This window comes from Musa acuminata, chromosome BXJ1-5 (genome assembly GCF_036884655.1).
Source record: "Musa acuminata AAA Group cultivar baxijiao chromosome BXJ1-5, Cavendish_Baxijiao_AAA, whole genome shotgun sequence".
Lineage (NCBI taxonomy): Eukaryota > Viridiplantae > Streptophyta > Magnoliopsida > Zingiberales > Musaceae > Musa > Musa acuminata.
The window spans coordinates 1715925-1733247 of NC_088331.1; the positions used below are offsets into that span (position 1 = coordinate 1715925).

The 17323-nt window shown below is 49.8% G+C and overlaps 2 protein-coding genes across 2 annotated transcripts; both read right to left on the minus strand.

Annotated features, from left to right (window-relative positions):
* Positions 1-447: 447 nt before the first annotated feature.
* LOC135672929 (fasciclin-like arabinogalactan protein 16) lies at positions 448-2841 on the minus strand. Its single transcript, XM_065181431.1, has 2 exons — positions 1315-2841; positions 448-850 (listed from the first exon to the last, which is right to left on the minus strand). The coding sequence occupies exons 1-2, from the start codon at positions 2699-2701 to the stop codon at positions 777-779; spliced, it is 1461 nt and encodes a 486-aa protein (XP_065037503.1). The 5' UTR covers positions 2702-2841; the 3' UTR covers positions 448-776.
* Positions 2842-6232: 3391 nt separating this feature from the next.
* On the minus strand, positions 6233-16558 carry LOC135672930 (steroid 5-alpha-reductase DET2-like). Its single transcript, XM_065181432.1, has 2 exons — positions 16165-16558; positions 6233-6977 (listed from the first exon to the last, which is right to left on the minus strand). Exons 1-2 carry the CDS (start codon positions 16531-16533, stop codon positions 6507-6509), a joined length of 840 nt encoding a protein of 279 aa, XP_065037504.1. The 5' UTR covers positions 16534-16558; the 3' UTR covers positions 6233-6506.
* Between the last annotated feature and the right edge of the window lie 765 nt (positions 16559-17323).

Genomic DNA, 17323 nt, shown 5'->3' on the forward strand with positions numbered 1-17323 from the left:
GTCAAAAAAATATATGGATCAAATCTCCACAAACATATATTAATCAAAACCATTACATCTCATGTGAGATTAATTGGAGGACCGCTGGTTTGACTTCACCTCACCTACATAGAAAACAATTAAACTGCTGTCTGCAGAAGTGATCCAATTAGAGACATTCATCTTAGAGTACAGCAAGACAACAGCTATGCTCAAAAGAGCTAAATTTATAGTCCATGATGTGCCTATGTTAATAATAGCTATGATCAAAACCAATGGATACATAATACAGTCAACTCCTCTTCCACAAGTTCTCTTTCTTTGCTAACCTTCCATTTAGGTTTCTATCTCAAAAGCAATCAATCAAAGACAGTAGGAACAAAGATGCATACAAATATTTTACAGTGTCATGGAAATAGGATAGAAGCTAATGCTGTAAGCCATGATCCACACAATAACCACTCATCCTTGAACAATATACATAATATATATATATAGAGAGAGAGAGAGAGAGCAAGCACAGAAGTCTTCGAAGACATTATTGCAAATTGACTTTGTATCCAAACAAATTATGGATGATACTGACAACAACAACAACATAAAACAAAAGAAAAGAAAAGGTTTCCTATACATGTTCTTACACTAGTATCAACATTACAACAACTCAATTCATCCCCTCCCCTCCTACCATCATCATCATCATCATTATTCTTACCCAGAGAAAAAGGAGGGCAGGTGGTAACATTTGGTTTCTTATCTTGTCTTTGTCTCATTTCCCTTTCTCTCTCTCAGTCTCTCTATTGGCAGGTGGTAAAGCGATTGCGTTGACCCAACACCCCAAGCAAACTGCACCCAACTTCTAACAATTTCCCTGCATCCAATCAGCACAGAATCATGTCAATGGTAATATAGCACACCAAGGTATATGAATTAATCAATTGTTCCTACCAACACAGTTAGGTCATGTTGTCATTTTCTTTAGAGACGTTAAGAGGTCTACTTCAAACACAAATTTGATCCCAAAATAATAAAGAGAAAACATTTTATGGTCACAAATCCACCCATTCGCATTAAAATAAATATAGCATGCATATATGTATTAACATCAATCAATAAAGAAGAAGAGAAGATATGTAAGAAACATGAAGTCGTCCACCATCACGAGGGCGTGAACTCCACCGACAGTGCCTAACTCTAATTACCACATTATATATATTTATATATATGAAGAATAATTAAGCTTCTAATCAACAGTAATAGTAATAATAACAGTAATGAGACAAGAAAAGTTGATGTTTTGGAGGACCAAAAGAATAAAAGAGGAATAATTGTTACCTCTCCTGAGCTTGGCTTTGAGCTTGGCCTTCCCCTTGACCTGGGTGATCTCGGCCTTGCGGGCGGCGGGAGAGAGGGGTGAGGCCGGCGGCACCTCCTCGTCTGGCGGGAAGAGCACGGCGTCTATACCCTGGACGGAGATGCGGCCATCGGTGTAGATGTCGGGGTCGAATAGGTAGGCGGAGCCCTCGGCGGCGCCGAACTTGACAGAGCCGTCAGCCTCACGCGCCATCACCTTGTGTGGCACCCGCAGCGTGTCATAGCGCACCTTCCCGAACCGCCGCACCGCGTTGTACATGCTCTCCTCCGTCTGGTATTCCGGGATCAGGTGGTAGTACATGATGGCCTCCGGCGCCCCCGGCTCGCTCAGCTGGTCCGCCGTCAGTCGCGCCATGGCGTCGTCGTTAGGCGCCAGGACGGTCAGCACGTAGCCCTCGGACACTAGCCGCCCCATTTCCGTTGCCATGGACGTCAGGTTCACCAGTATGTCCGCAAACTCGTTGTAGCCGCCGTAGAGGAGCAGGGTCTGGATGAAGTCCTTCACCTGGCTCTCCCCGTCGAACCAGTGCTTGCCGTGGCCCGGGCCGGGGGCGGGGGCGGGCGCCAGGGACGGGCCGGGAGCCATGGCGTCGTAGATCGGGAGCACGGGAGGGGCGCCGGCTGGGACGGGCGGCGCCGGCTTCTTGAGGCGGTGGGTGCGGGGGTCCACCTCCGGCGCGCCGGTGGGGAGCACGGCGGAGATGGCCGCGAGGCTTCGCCGGCGGTTGAAGTCCTCCTGCACGCATCGAGGCACGAGCAGGCGCTCGATGCCGTGGATCACACCGTCCGGGCGCACCACCGCGTCCGGGTACAACACAGCCGCGTGGCCGACCTTCTTCTCACCTCCGGCGGTCGATCCATCGGAGGAGGAGGAGGAGGAGAGGTGGAGGTGGTCGCCGGCGAGTGTAGGGTGGCGAGACTGGGGCCACGCATCAGAAGGGATCCGGGCCGGGACGACGTGGTAGAGAAGGAGCGTCTGGAGTGAGCGCAGGTTGCGGGGCTCGAGGAGGAAGCGCTTGAACTCGGGGTCGAGGTCGCGCTCCAGCGCCTCGTTGCGGGGGGCAAAGATGGTGAGGTTGTGGCGGCCAACGGCCGCCTCCAGGGAGGGGAGCAGCAGGGCCTTCTCCACCAGCTCCGCCAGCTCCGTGTAGTGCGAGTCGAGGAGGGCGACGAGCACCGAGTTGGAGTTGATCTGCCCGCCGGAGGACGCGGTGGCCAATGTGGCCACAGAGGCGTCGGATTCTATCAATGCCTTGGAGGATGGCGACGACGACGAGGCAGAGACGACCCCGAAGGCAAGGAGGAGGAGGAGTAGCGCAGTAGCGCCGCCGAGGGAGGGACGATCCATGGCGACGCCGGTAAGGGAGGAAACCGCGGCGAGTCTCTTCGTGTGGCCTTCCGTCCTCCTTTGCTTCCTGTGTTTGGTGGAGAAAGGAGAGAAGAGAGGAGGGGGGAGGGATGAAGGGGGCTTCTGAGGGAGTTGGGGAGAAGGAGAGAGCACCGAAGGCAAAGTAGACGCCCTACGACAGGCTGGTCATGGCGGGACCCGCCGGGTTGGGTGAGTTCCCGTGATCTTTAACCCAACCGCGGTAACTCTAGCGCTTACGAAAAGTCACTAATACCCTCACAACGATGGCCCTTTTCCGGTACGTACGGTGGACTAAGTGGTAAATTGGTCCCACGCTGCGCAGGTGCAGAAGACGTCCTTTTACAGGAAGATGAGCTGTCGGCGTTGCTTCTGACCTCAACGACGTCGTAACTCCACCGGCTCGCTTCCTTTGTTTGGTTGTTAAGTTATGCGATTTGTGTCATTAGAGTAGTATTCTTTCACTTTAATTACACATATATATAATGTACTAATTACTAATTATCAACATTAATTTGTCTGCGTTGGGTTTAAACATCTAATTCAGATCGTTTATTCTCAACTAATATCTGCTAATTTTTCTTGTTCTAAGTGGGAAGAGCAGCTTACAAATAGTGCCGTAAATAAAAATGCGTATGAACACGAGGGCTGGTGGGACGGCGACGTATGGCCTGCCGAGATGGCTGGTCGCAGTCGGATGCCTACGACAGGGTGCGTGGGGTCTACCCTGGAAGCACCAGGTGGGCTTCGTGGGTGGGTGTAAGTAGTCGGTCAGCTTTCTTTTCTCCTTCACCCTTAATTCTGATTCTCATTAAATGCGTCACCAGTCTCTGCTACCCGTCTAGTGATTCGATGTGAAAGAGGGACCCACATGTCGCTGACATCGTTTATCCAATAAAGGACAGGTAAACGAGGGGGGTATAGGTTTCTGTGGTTTGTTAGGTAACGACGGAGGCGAAACGGGGGTGTGTCGGTGTCGGTGGCTCTCCGCGCTGAGCTTAGTATTAAATTAGGAGGAAGACAAGATGTAAAGAGAGGGGCGATAAGGCATGTCTTATTACATACAGTGTTTGGTTGGCGTGGCATATACCACTGTTGGGGGTTCCACACCTGCTTGCTACCTTTTGGACGTGGTGGGTTGCAGTCTTGGTCTTGCGAGTAATTATCGATTGGAATTCATGGAATGATGATTCCTCGGTTTTAATGATTGATCAGAATACGATCGCTCTGGAACACCATCGCACTAAAACTTGATTCCTTGTAGAAATGCTCATCCAATTTTGTCATAGAACAACAACATCTTCACAGTGGAAGCACATTCACGTACGATGTATCATACATAGTCCAGCAAACTATCAATGATGGACCGCATGTTTCCACTAGGATGCTGTGGCCGATGGCCGATGGCCGACGGCCGGTGGGAGTTATTGTGGTCTTTAAGATTAGTGCTGTGAACCCTGTGTGCTTTTATTGTGATGTGATCTTTGTGGTTCTAATTAGGTGCCCATTTCTCTGTGCCCGATTCAGCCTCCTCGGTAACGCACCTGCCTCTCGACAGCGGTGGGACGAAAGGGGCCCCACCTTCAGTACAATCTTTGCAGTAGAAAGAAACGGTGGTCGCTCTTGTCGGTGGCTCCGGCTTCAAATGATGCGGAAGGCCAGCAGGAAATGACAACGTTCTATATATATATATATATATATATATATATAATATATATATATATACGTTTATGTACTTATATAAATTAATTATTAGTAAAAACTCTAGTCAAGATTAATATACTTTCAAACATTAAAGTTTTTTTTTTATAGTTCATATTTTTATATATTTTATTTAACTCACACAAATTAGGTTTTCTATTGATGTTAACCAAAAATATACTAAAAATTTTCAAACGAGATAGTATCCATAAAATATAAAACAATCGTTGAAGAAGGGAGCATCATTGAAACGCGTGGCAATAGAGAGTGCGAAGAAAAAAAAGATAATATGGGCATTAATAGGGCTACAAATATTAAAATATTATTTTATTATTTCTTAAGGTTCATGAATAGTAAAAAAAAACTCTAAATAGCAAGCTTCTTTTAATTTCTTTTTTTCTCATAAAGAATTTCTTATGTTCTAAAAGATAAAATTATCTATAGCCTTCACCTCACCACTTTGCTTCTTGTCTATTATTATCTTCGTACTCTCGTCCAATACTATCATGACACCCTCATCTATCATTGTTATTGTATCCTCATCCACTGTTATCATCATGCTTTTATCTGTCACCTTCACCCTCACTCTCATTTTGCCCATGGCCTCGTCGGGAGGGTGTTATGGGCCATCTTTTCTGTCTCTTTTATTCTATGTCTCTCATGCTAAAAGAGCATCCCCTTATACTTTCATCCCTCGCCACTACTCAATCAAAGGAGTAGAGCATCTCAGGAAGGAGGCACAAGCAATGTCTGACATGATAGGCCATGCAATAGAAGAGGGAAGCAATATCATGATCGGTGCCTTTTCCTTTGTTAAGGTTGTCGACAAGAACAATAGAGCAAAGGTAGGACATAGTGGTAGATGAGAGAGAGTGTGTAATTGGCCGTTGAGGGTGATGGGGCAGAGATAACCACGTGGACATGGAGGTGATGGACGATGGGTGACGACGATGAATGGTGATGAGGGATGGAGGCAAACATGATATGATGGAGGTAACGACCAACGAGATGAACATCATCTTTTAGAAAATATAGATTGCTCAATGGGAATAAAAGAAAAAGGAATAGGGGTTATAAAGTTTACCCATATGGACAAGAGTCTAAGGCAAGTGATTATATGTTATTCCCCTCCCCTCCCTTATCACCCACATGGACTAGAGGCTAAGGAGAAACTATTAGAGGCGATTAAAGACTATGCAGAAATATTTTATTAATTTATAATCAAATATAAAAGTTTCTATCAAATATATCTTTTTCGATCAATCACATTTGTACTTGTACACTTTGGATTGTTAACTTTGACATTAGAGGGACTAGGTCAAAAAAATCTCTCTTAATCTTAGTCTTTGTGTAAGTGACACATCATGAGCTTAAGTTTTTACCTTGATGTCACTTCAAATAATTCTTCGTATATATGATTTTGGATTATGTCAAACTGATTATGTCTTCTTCGAAAGTGATTTAGAAAAAAAAATTAAAGTTTTTTTTTTTTTTAAGGAATTTGCATGAGGCGTCTACGTGTGATATACGTCACCACCGATCTTTTGGATTTCGATCGGCCAACAACTATGCGACGATTTTGCCGCCGGTTCTCGCGGGACCCACGTTGTTCCCAAAACTTCCAATCTTTTCCGTGCTTCTCCCCTTCCCCCGCTTTTCTCAAAACCTCACCGCCTCTCTCCCTCTCCATCTCTGTTGCGGGTTTCGTCATATCGTCCTCTGGATCTTTACCTCAGGTATTTGCCATGCCATTTCCCTCGTTTTCTCTTTCCTGTCATCAATAGTTTAGAGACTCATCATCTGTCTCTCTGATGCCGATCCAATATTTAGGGTTCTTAGGCTTCTTCAAAGTAACATTACATGATTTGCCATGCTCAAGATTTACTTGAACGTCCTGTTTGCAATGGAACACTAAACAGTCTCTGGTTTGCACACCGTAGACAACCATAAATTCCAACCTTTTGTAGGATCGAATCACAAGATGAAGCTCGCAATCAAGATGAAGCCACCAGTACGCTAGTTCGAATTCAACACTGCATCTCATTGAATTTGATCGAGCGAGCCCGAGAACCGCATCGATGCCTCACTAGTAAATGTAGGGAATCAATGCCTTGACTTCTTTAGGGAAATCCTGGAATTTGGAGAGGTACCATCTCCTGGTGGCGTAACTCCTACCCATCAAGTAGAACACTGTGCCCGTCGTGAAGGAGAAGGCATACACCGTTTGGGAGATGAGCGATACTCCGATGAAACCAATTATCTCGAAAAGATAATGCGGGCAGATCACCAGTCCGAAAAGACCTCCCTTTGGGATTTTGTATCGTTTGTCACCCTTCTCCCTGAGTTTTGATAGGAGGCAGTGGTGGTACAAGTTGCCTACGATTCCTACCAGGAAAATGACCACCCCGGCATATTTCAGATCCACCGCTGGTTCCGGCACGCCCTGGGTAAGGTATTGAGCGTAGATCATGCACACCGTGCTCAGAAAGTAACTCAAGGAGATCGGAATAGTTGAGTCGAGCATCATATTCCCGCTGTATCGGTGAATGAACAAAACCTGGAGAACGAGAAGCAGATAGAACACAATCGATTAATTTTCCATATCGAAGAGACTGGTATTATTAGTGAAGCATGGCATCATAGCTCTTTGTAAGGAAGTGAAAAGATACTAATACGAGATGTAAGATTCAGATATATGAGGCCAAAGCAATCAAGCTAAATCATCTCAGAAATCTCACTCTAGAATTAAGTTTGACTTATACCTTGATTTTTAGCAGTAGTTAAACAGACTTTTGTAGGTATCAAGATACCGATAAGCAAGTATTGGGCTTGACACTGTGATGGCCTAACATATGCTAAACCTGCTATAGAAAGCTCATCGAACCTTAGAAATCAATGTCAATGATTATTCACTAAGTTTATCTTATCATCGTGACTGACTTGAGTGTCAAAGGGATCAGGATCAGGTCAGGAGACTCATTTGGACTCGATGTTCATACAGATTGACCTCGGAGCCCAAGAAGTTATTTCATACTTCGCACTTTATCACCCAAGTCGCAAAGGAGCGAATTTTACTATCGTTCTTCTTAAGATTTATTTAATTGGATAATCGTTGGTCCTTAGGAAAGGACTTGTTTTAACATCCTGTGTCTCATGAGCAAGTTAATTTAGACTTTGACTTGTAAACAAAACAAGATTGTATGATGCAAGTTCAATCCAAGAATAGGTGTTACATAAATATTTATAATTAATGTCATCCTAAGATTTAATTGGGTGACAAGGTCAATTACATATATGGCTTGTGCACCTTCCTATGTCTTTCTTCTTCGTATCCTCAAATTTAATGCACACGAAGATTGATTTTGATTAACACCATTATCTCCTAACGAAGAAAAGAAATAGAAATCTATTTGATCATGAAAAGTAGATGCTTTTGTTTTGCCTATGGTCGAAATGGTAATACAACATGAGATCAAATCCTCTTATTGTTAGTGTAAACAACCTTATGCCGTGGCCTCGGGGCCGACGCGGCTTGGTTCGGGTCCGAATTCGCGGGGATCTTGCGCGGCGTTCCTCGGGACAGCCTGGGTTGCCGGTTGCGATGGTCCGGGCGGGACGATGCGTGTGGAGTGAAGCTTTTCCGCGGCGTTGGGAAGATGCAACTTCGCCCTTGTACTTGCACACAGGTCGGGTCGGAAGCTCGGCCCGACCCCTCCGACGATCAAGTCAGATGGTGTGGAAGGAGTTTGCTAGTCAAGAAGTGTCCTCCCCCCGTCGTTTAGAACTCGGGGGTATTTATAGGGCAGTTTAGTATTACCTGATGTGCCTGCTTGCAGGAGCAGGACCGTACTTCTGATGGCGTCTGACATTACCGATGGCGTTACGTCGAGAACTGAACTGCCGCAGGGTATGGGCGAGCATCGGTCGTCGTCCTCCTCTGCCTCGGTCAAGCGTGCCGGGTCAGACGACGATGGGATTGTTGTCTGAGAGTGGGTGACGTCAGCGCACATCCCGTCGGCATTATTGCCCCCTTTTGGGGCAGAGCGTCATATAGGTATGGCTGACGTTGTGGCACGTCATGTCGCTATTATTACCCCTATCATATTCCCCCCCCCAGAAGAAGCTATGCGTCGGTTATTTGCTATTGGGGAGAGTCTGAGGCATGGCTTTGTCCTTTGGCGCCACCGTAGCCTCGGGCGACATGAGGTTGAGCACGTCTTGGGCGGCTAGGCCGCGGCGAGGGAGGTGGTTTCCAGGAGCACGACGTAGGCGGGCTGACTGCGCAGGGGTGTCTCGGGGAGCGTAGGGCCGAGGAGCACGACGCAGGCGGGCTGACCGCGCAGGTCTGTCTCGGGGAGCATAGGGCTGAGGAGCACGACGCAGGCGGGCTGACCGCGTAGGTGTGTCTCGGGGAGCGTAGGGCCGAGGAGCACGATGCAGGCGGGCTGACCGCGTAGGTGTGTCTCGGGGAGCATAGGGCCGAGGAGCACGACGCAGGCGGGCTGACCGCGCAGGTGTGTCTCGAGAAGCATGGAGCCAAGGAGCACGACCCAGGCGGGCTGACCGCGTAGGTGTGTCTCGAGGGCATGAAGCCGAGGAGCACGACGCAGGCGGGCTGGCCGCGCAGGTGTGTCTCGGGGACATGATTCGAGGAGCACGACGTAGGTGGGCTGGCCGCGCAGGCGTGGTCTCGGAGATCATGCGGCCGAGTGGCACGACGCAGGCGGGCAAGCCGCGCAGGTGTGGTCTCGGGCAACAAGCGACCGAGTAGCACGACGCGGACGGGCCGCGTAGGTGTGGTCTCGGGCAACAAGCGGCCGAGTAGCACGACGCGGGCGGGCAGGCCGCGCAGGTGTGGTCTCGGGCACCATGCGACCGAGGAGGTGGCCTCGGGTAGGCAGGCCGTGCCGAGGAGGTGGCTTCGGGCGGCATGTGGCCGAGGAGGTGGCCTCGGGCAATATGCAGCCGAAGAGCACCTTTGTTTTGGTTAGCGATCGATCGTTCAACCCCGCGCGGGCGCGGGCGGCCAGGTTATTTTTTTCCTGGAGAAGCTTAAGGGGCCGCCCCTTTTGAGAGTCGTCGGCTTTCGAGGCTGATATGATTAGCGCCTCCGTACTTCGCACCGTGCTGCAGTTGGCTGCCACGTCAGGCTGCATTTATGGCGAAGTGACGTTTTCGTCCTCGCAGCGCACTTCTGGAGAGGAAGGGTCACCGTTTTGGCGGGATGTGGCCTGTTTATAAGTAGCGTGGGGCAAGCCCCCTGAGGGTCTCCCCATATGTTTTTACTCCGCTGCTTCGGACTCCATTGTTTCGTTTGCGTCGATCATTCTTCTCTTCTCACTAAAGGTCAGTAAGGATGGTGTCTTCTTCCTCCTCTTCGTCCTCTTCTTCGGCTAAAGCCGGAAAAACGGTGGTTGTGTCGAATCCTAATTCGTCACCCGACGAAAAAGCGGCCCGGGCCCTCGAAGCCCTAATGTGGCAACACTGACACGGACTTAGCTGGAGTTGCCTAAGTCGTGCGGCACCCTTGCATGTCCGTCCACAAAGGTCAGCCTCCCCGAAACCTCCCATTGTCCCTTAGGACCAACCAAAGAGAGAACGGGTTAAAAAGAACGCCTCAATCGGGATCCACAAGCAGACATGTCCGAAAAACACTTTATAGACAATGCAAAATACAAACAGACTTTACAAGCTCTGAACAGTGGCACAACAAAGGGTAAAATGGTCCATTACAGACCGAAAAGCTCTCGCACGTGTCTACATGACACAACATTTATTTATAAGCCTAAAGAAGCCACCAACCCAACTAAAAATGGGACTATTAAGCCTTCGGCCGCCCCTTTACATTCTGTACAAGGCATGAACATGCCAAACGACACGGACATACATAAGCATTACATCAAACACCTTGTTTAGAAGTTTGTCCGTGACATTCTCCCCCACTTATCCCTTCGACATCCTCGTCGAAGCCTTTGTGAACATTGCAACTCTTCGCCTTTGCTGAGTCTTCAATCTTCTGCTCCAGCTGCAATGCGCCTCCTGGCTCCCAGTTGCTCTCCGCTGCTGTTTTTGAGTAGTCGAACCTTTGATCCGCCATGCTGCTTAAACTCGCCAATGACTCTGACTCTGGTGTGGGGTTGGCTGAGTTGTGTTGATCCTCATTGATTCCTGCGGATCTCCCAGATGAAGGAAAAGACCATCCTTGCTGCGCCAATCTCTCATAAATTCCACATGCTGCTCGAACTGGGTGGATGCTTGTTGGAGCTTTAACGAGCATCGTCTCGCAAACTTCTGAAGTTTTAGGTCCTTCCTCCACAAAATCTGCTCATTGACTCTTCTTTCAGTTAGTTGTCACATCCAAGTAGGTTCGCATCACTTCCGTTTTCGATTGGCATTTCGATGGGAAATGAAGCGGACAATCTACTCTCAGTAGCACTGATCACCGTTGGTGAGGATTTGACAACTATTGTCTTCCATTATCTTCGAAGGGTCTTTGAACTTGTGCAGAGCTCCTCTGCTAGATAGATAAGAGAACTGGGGTACTCGGTTTCGCCCATTCTCTTAAGAGTTGAGAAGGCAAAGGTTACTTGACTTCGCCCGCCTCCTCGAGGTTGTACTTCATGCATCGAGCTGGTTACTGGTCTTCGCCTGCTCTTTGCTCACACTTCTGAAGCACTTGAAGTGTTTGCACTCCTTGCGTTGAGTTAGCTACTGTGATTCACCTTCTCAATGCCATTGAACTTCTGGAATGCAGGAAGTTTTCACCCTAACTTGGAGTAATTCTCTGATAGATGAGGTCGTCTCTGGGATTGTACCGTCTTCTCCATCAACCCTGCCGCCTACTCCACTGAGTAGCAAAGGTACAACACCACGTACTGCTTGCTTCGTTCCTTGGTCGTGCACTCTTGCATGACCCGAAGTCCTTCACTTACGACTATCTTGATGAGAAACTTGTTGACACCGGTCTTACGAAGTTCTTCGGCCTCTGCCCTTCAGCCTTGTTTCGGTACTTGAAGATTGCCTCTGCATTCTCCACCTCCTCGGCCCCTTTCACGACCAAGCGCTCTCCCTCCATGAGAGCAAGGGATCAATGACTTGCACGGAAGTCCCGCCTCTGCGGTACCATGGCACTGCCATGCCCATGGCCCTACTATCCGTTGCCTCGCATCTGCATCTCTTTTCTTCACAATCAGTAGAGATGTCTCCGTGGCACTCCTCTGAGTCCACCTCCATTCTAACTGATTGCTTGATTTTGGGTAGCTAAGTCCCTCTGGACTCATCGTCGCTTCCTCGCCCCTTTCGACCCCTTGCTTCAACACCTCTGTGTTCTCCAAGCAGTCCGTTTGGTCGATGGAAAGACAGACTGCAACTCTCATGCATGGCCTCTGCCATCACGTTGTAGAGTTTGCACCGATTCTGTTCTCCTTAGCTTCCTTGGTAGCAACGTCCGCTTACTCGACCTTGTCCTCTGACTTGTCGGGCTCCCTTAAGCGAATATGAGCTCTGGAGCAGTCCAACTCTCCAGCTGCTTCGATCATACCTCTGCATGATCAAGTCCCTCCCATGGGACTCACTGGTACTTGCATTCGAACTTTTCCCTTGGTGGAACCCAGCCCCCATATGTTGATGACCAAGGCTTTCATCCGAAGCAAAATTCGATGCACGCACGAAAGACCCGCCTCTGCGGTACCATGGCCTTCACTCCTTGAATCCATAGCCCTTCTTGCCGTCGTGTTGTTCACCAAAGTGGAGCTTCCAGTATCTCCCGATCATACCTCCATATGATCCAGTCCCTCCCGGGACTATGTCGTGTGTGTCGCATTGCCACGAACTGTTCCACCACGATCCGCTGCACCATGTCGCCTCCTGGTGACATCTCCATTGCATTCTGATCCTTGTGGAATAAACTCGAATTGTGAACCCTCCATGTGTGGCCTCTGCCAATACATCGCAGGGTCACCTCCACCTTCGATTTTGTACGCTCCTTTGGCAATCGACCTTCATCCACCCACTCTTGGGTCACACCTAGATGAAGCACTGCTCTAGGACAGTCCGTCGCCTAGTAGCTCCCGAAGTCCACCGACTTCACTGTAATTTGTGCACCATTGTCTGGATCCTGGGCCTCTGCCCCTACCAGCACAATCTCCGCTGCGCACTGCTTCCTTCATAGCAACTTGAATGGCAACACTGTGGCATATTCTTCAAGAGTACCCGCCTCTGCGTCCTCTTGCCCCATGCTAAGGCCTTCTGAACCCAACTTCGCCTCCGCAAATTGAGTCGCCTTAGTTCCTCCATCAAATGCTCCTCCGAGATAAGGTGCATGTGCCCAAAAGCTCCCTTCGTCTTTGGCACCGTGCAAGATGAGTCCACTCCGTCAGAATGGAGGACCCATGGAACAACATGATCCTACTCTTGCCTCTACAATAGTTCATGTCCTTGACCTCTGTCTAAGGAAAGCACTGTGCCTCTGCTCCATGTTCCAACTTCTCTGCTGGCTCCCTTCATGCGGCTTGGGTACTTCGCCAAGTTACACCCAAGTTGCTCCGCTCCTCGTTTTTGCATTGAGTCGATGGTGGCCCTTGCGCCCACCATTCCACGGGTCAGCCCTCCCTTGAGTCCGATCTCTACATCGACTCCAAGTGTGCCTTCATTTAAGTTGCTTTAGGTCGCTCCCCCACTTGATCTCGCAATGCATCCACCAATGCATTCTCTCGAGCGAGATCATGCGACAACTCCTCGTCGCTTGCTCAGTCCATCGAGCTTCGTGGAGTTGTTGTTTGTTGAGGTACTCTTCCTCAACATGTGAAGTCCGTCTCACATGATTCTCCCTCTGGAGAGCCGAGACTTATCCCTCCTGGATAACTGTCCCGTTGGAGCAACATCTCTCGTCGTTTCGGAGATCACCATCCCCTTGGACTACTCCGATCTGCTGAACAAATTGTGCATTGTTTTGCCTCTTGCAAACGCACTTGCTAGATTGCGCCTCCACGTCAATACAGCCACCGCTGCACCCCTCGAGGCCTAGCAACATGCTGAACTCATTGCACACTTCAGCCTCCTCCGGACGTATCCTTCGCATGCCGAAGAGAAAGTTTCAATGCTCCATGGCGCCGAGTCTCGACCGCCTTGGGATGGCCACGAACAATCCATCGTCCGCATACAAGCCCATGCATGAGTACCGAATTCTTCGAGTTAGCAATTCCCCTCACCTCTGTGAGCTTTGCACAACTCTTTCGGTCGCTGAGCAACTCATTCCACTTTGCATGGTCTCGTCCTTTTGCCAAGCGCCTCGCTTGCCTTGAGCACCATCAAGTAAATTTGTCAACGTTGAGCCGAAGCTTAAACTCAGCCATCCCAACCTTTGTGCGCTCCGCATTCTTCCAAGCTTGCCTGTTCTCGTGGTGCCTCTCGCGCGAAGGGTTGGCCATTCCTCTGAATGCCAATGTTAGATGCCCGCTCCTCTGAGCGACTCTTTTCCCTACATCTCCATGCCCGTTTTCCCTCAAACGGTCGCGCGTTGCTGACTGCCCTCCATGCAGCCCCGCTAGGTCCCCCACGTTTGCATGTCAAGTGTTTCTATGAGTGCTTGTCCCGCTCTGATACCATATGACACGGATTTAGCTGGAGTTGCCTAAGTCGTGCGGCACCCTTGCATGTCCGTCCGCAAAGGTCAGCCTCCCCGAAGCCTCCCATTGTCCCTTAGGACCAACCAAAGAGAGAACGGGTTAAAAAGAACGCCTCAATCGGGATCCACAAGCAGACATGTCCGAAAAATACTTTATAGACAATGCAAAATACAAACAGACTTTACAAGCTCTGAACAGTGGCACAACAAAGGGTAAAATGGTCCATTACAGACCGAAAAGCTCTCGCACGTGTCTACATGACACAACCTTTATTTACAAGCCTAAAGAGGCCACCAACCCAACTAAAAATGGGACTATTAAGCCTTCGGCCGCCCCTTTACATTCTGTACAAGGCATGAACATGCCAAACGACACGGACATACATAAGCATTACATCAAACACCTTGTTTAGAAGTTTGTCCGTGACAACACGACCTCGACTCAACTGTGAGCGAGTCGTTGCTCAATCGCCTCCGGGATCTCTACGACATCCCGGAGGAGTTTGTTCTCCTTGCTCCTGAGCTCGGCCAACGATCGTACGATCCAATTCCAAGGGGTTTCACCCTCACCATTGATGCTTTTGAGGCCGGGCTACGCCTCCCCCTGCATCCCCTCATAACCTCTTGCATTTCACGGTGGCGCATCTCACCGTCTCAGATGGCGCCCAACTCTTTGCGCTACATCGTGGCGTTATTGGGGGAGTGCCACTATGCCAATATCACCCCGACCCTGTCCCTCTTCCTTTCTTGCTTTCCTCTTTCCAAGGGGTCAGGGGGCTACTATCTGTCCGCCCGAGCGGGCTTTCGAGTTAGCGGGGCCCCTTCCAGTAATAAGGGGTGGAAGGAGCACTTCTTTTTCGTCAGCCGCTCAGAGGACTGGGGGTTCGGGGTCCGGTGGGCGACGCGCGTGATAGACAATGCTACCCCAGCCTTGGACGACGTGGAGCGCTGAGAGCTCCGGAGGCTTAAAGAAATCCTCCCAGCCTCAAAAGTCATCCGGAGTATGTCCGAGGAGTGGTTGGTCGAGGCGAGTCTTAGCCCGGTGCCTCGAGGTATGCCTTAAATAAGGTAGTGGCGGGTCTTCATGTTTTTTGGTGTTCTGACCGAGTTCGGTTTTTTCGTGCAGAAATGGTGAACCTCACTGTCGCTTCGGGCGACACAGGCGGCGGGCCGACGGGCCGACGGGGGCGTCGGGTGGCGACAAACCCGGGTCGTTGAACAGCCGCCAGTAGCGCTCCGATGTCATGGCAGGGCGTTCGTCTCGGGGTTCATCACGCAGGGGATGTTCTTCTGGGGTGTTGACCTGACGCGACCCCATGGCTGCGGGTTCGCCAGAGTGGATCTGCTGATCGCTCGACATTCGGGCCCTCCTTCTAGCGCCAAAATGTTAGTGTAAACAACCTTATGCCGTTGCCTCAAGGCCGACGCGGCTTAGTTCGGGTCCGAATGCGCGGGGATCTTGCGCGGCGTTCCTCGGGACAGTCGGGGTGGTCGGTTGCGATGGTCCGGGCGGGACGATGCGTGTGGAGTGAAGCTTTTCCGCGGCGCTGGGAAGATGCAACTTCGCCCTTGTACCTGCACACAGGTCGGGTCGGAAGCTCTGCCCGACCCCTCCGACGATCAAGTCAGATGGTGTGGAAGGAGTTTGCTAGTCAAGAAGTGTCCTCCCCCCGTCGTTTAGAACTCGGGGGTATTTATAGGGCAGTTTAGTATTACTTGATGTGCATGCTTGCAGGAGCAGGACCGTACCTCTGATGGCGTCTGACATTACCGATGGCGTTGCGTCGAGAACCGAACTGCCGCAGGGTATGGGCGAGCATCGATCGTCGTCCTCCTCTGCCTCGGTCAAGCGTGCCGGGTCAGACAACGATGGGATTGTTGTCTGAGAGTGGGTGACGTCAGCGCACATCCCATCGGCATTATTGCTCTCTTTTGGGGCAGAGCGTCATATAGGTATGGCTGACGTCGTGGCACGTCATGTCGCCATTATTACCCCTATCACTTATATGATGATATGTCGTGCTGATTACTGTGTAGCGATTCAAAGCTTCGATCTTCTAATCTGCCTATGATTTACGTAAGATCCGAAACAATCGATGAGGGACGAGATGGTGCAGACCTCGAAGTCTCTCTTGAAGAAATGGAGCAGCAGGGCTAGGCCGAGCAGCAGGCTCCTCTCGCCGGCCAGCACGCAGAAGGAGGCGGCCGCCGACGCGAGCGCGGGCGTGTAGAGGAGCAGCATCCCCGCGCGGCTGGAGATGCAGGCCCGCCGGGCGTCGTCGGATGGCCGGCCGGTGTTCCAGAACTTGGAGTACTGGAGGTGCCTGCCCCGGACCTCGGAGAGGCCGGAGTAGGCGAGGGAGGCGCAGCTGATCACGGACATGGCCGCGACGAACGCCGACGGTGGCGGCGGGTAGAAGATGTTCAACCAGATCGACATCTTCGAGCGATCGAGCGAGAGGATAAAGATGAGGCTGTCCAAGTACATACGTATACTGAAACACACAGGGGAATAAAATGACGTCAGTTTTGGCAGGCTAACTCACCCGGGGATCCAATCTCATCTCAACGGTAACCGAGGCGGAAAGGCCCACGTGTCTCCCGTGCCCTGTGGCTGAGAAGTGGGGAAGCGATCTTTTCCCTCTGTCAACCACAATTTTGGAAGGTTACACGTTGAGCATCAACCCTCGATGACGAATCTATCTCCCTTCCTTTTTATTGGCGAGCGTTAATTTCTGACGATGAATCGGAAGCATTAATCCCTAATAAAAAAATACATCTCTCCCTTTGGACGTTGGTAATTATTATTGTTTTTTTCAGGTATACGTCAAATGATATCAGTATGATCATCCTCCACTAATAAGGAAAGAGATATTATCGATATAAATGAGCCGGATCACATAAGAAGCCATTAATCTTTTGCCATTAATTGACCAAGTATAAAAGACTACCTCTAAACATGAAAAGGGAAAAGGAAAAAATTCCTATTACTATTGATTTTTTCATCGGAGGGGTTTGAGTCGAGAACTCTCTCGATGTTAACCTTTTGTGCAGGAACCTCAGTGAAACAAAAACGTTCCTCGGTTCGAGAACTCTCTCGATGTCGACCTCTTGTGTAGGAACCTCAGTAAAGCAAAGACGTTCCTCGGTTCGGCTCTAGAATCCTGTAATAATTATGTTTTAGCATTTTTCTATAGCGAGAGATCCTCTCGTCTGATTTAAAGGGAAAGGGTAAGGGAGGAAGGATCTATTCAATAGTAGCAATTACAATTAGAGTC

Excerpts from the sequence above, each read along its gene's own strand:
- LOC135672930 (XM_065181432.1), bottom strand. The coding sequence starts at position 16,533 with ATGTACTTGGACAGCCTCATCTTTATCCTCTCGCTCGATCGCTCGAAG. Across the intron at positions 6,978-16,164 it reads TCTTCAAGAGAGACTTCGAG|GTTTTGTTCATTCACCGATA; the intron begins GTCTGCACCATC and ends CTCGTTCTCCAG.
- LOC135672929 (XM_065181431.1), bottom strand. The coding sequence starts at position 2,701 with ATGGATCGTCCCTCCCTCGGCGGCGCTACTGCGCTACTCCTCCTCCTC. Across the intron at positions 851-1,314 it reads CAAAGCCAAGCTCAGGAGAG|GGAAATTGTTAGAAGTTGGG; the intron begins GTAACAATTATT and ends GATTGGATGCAG.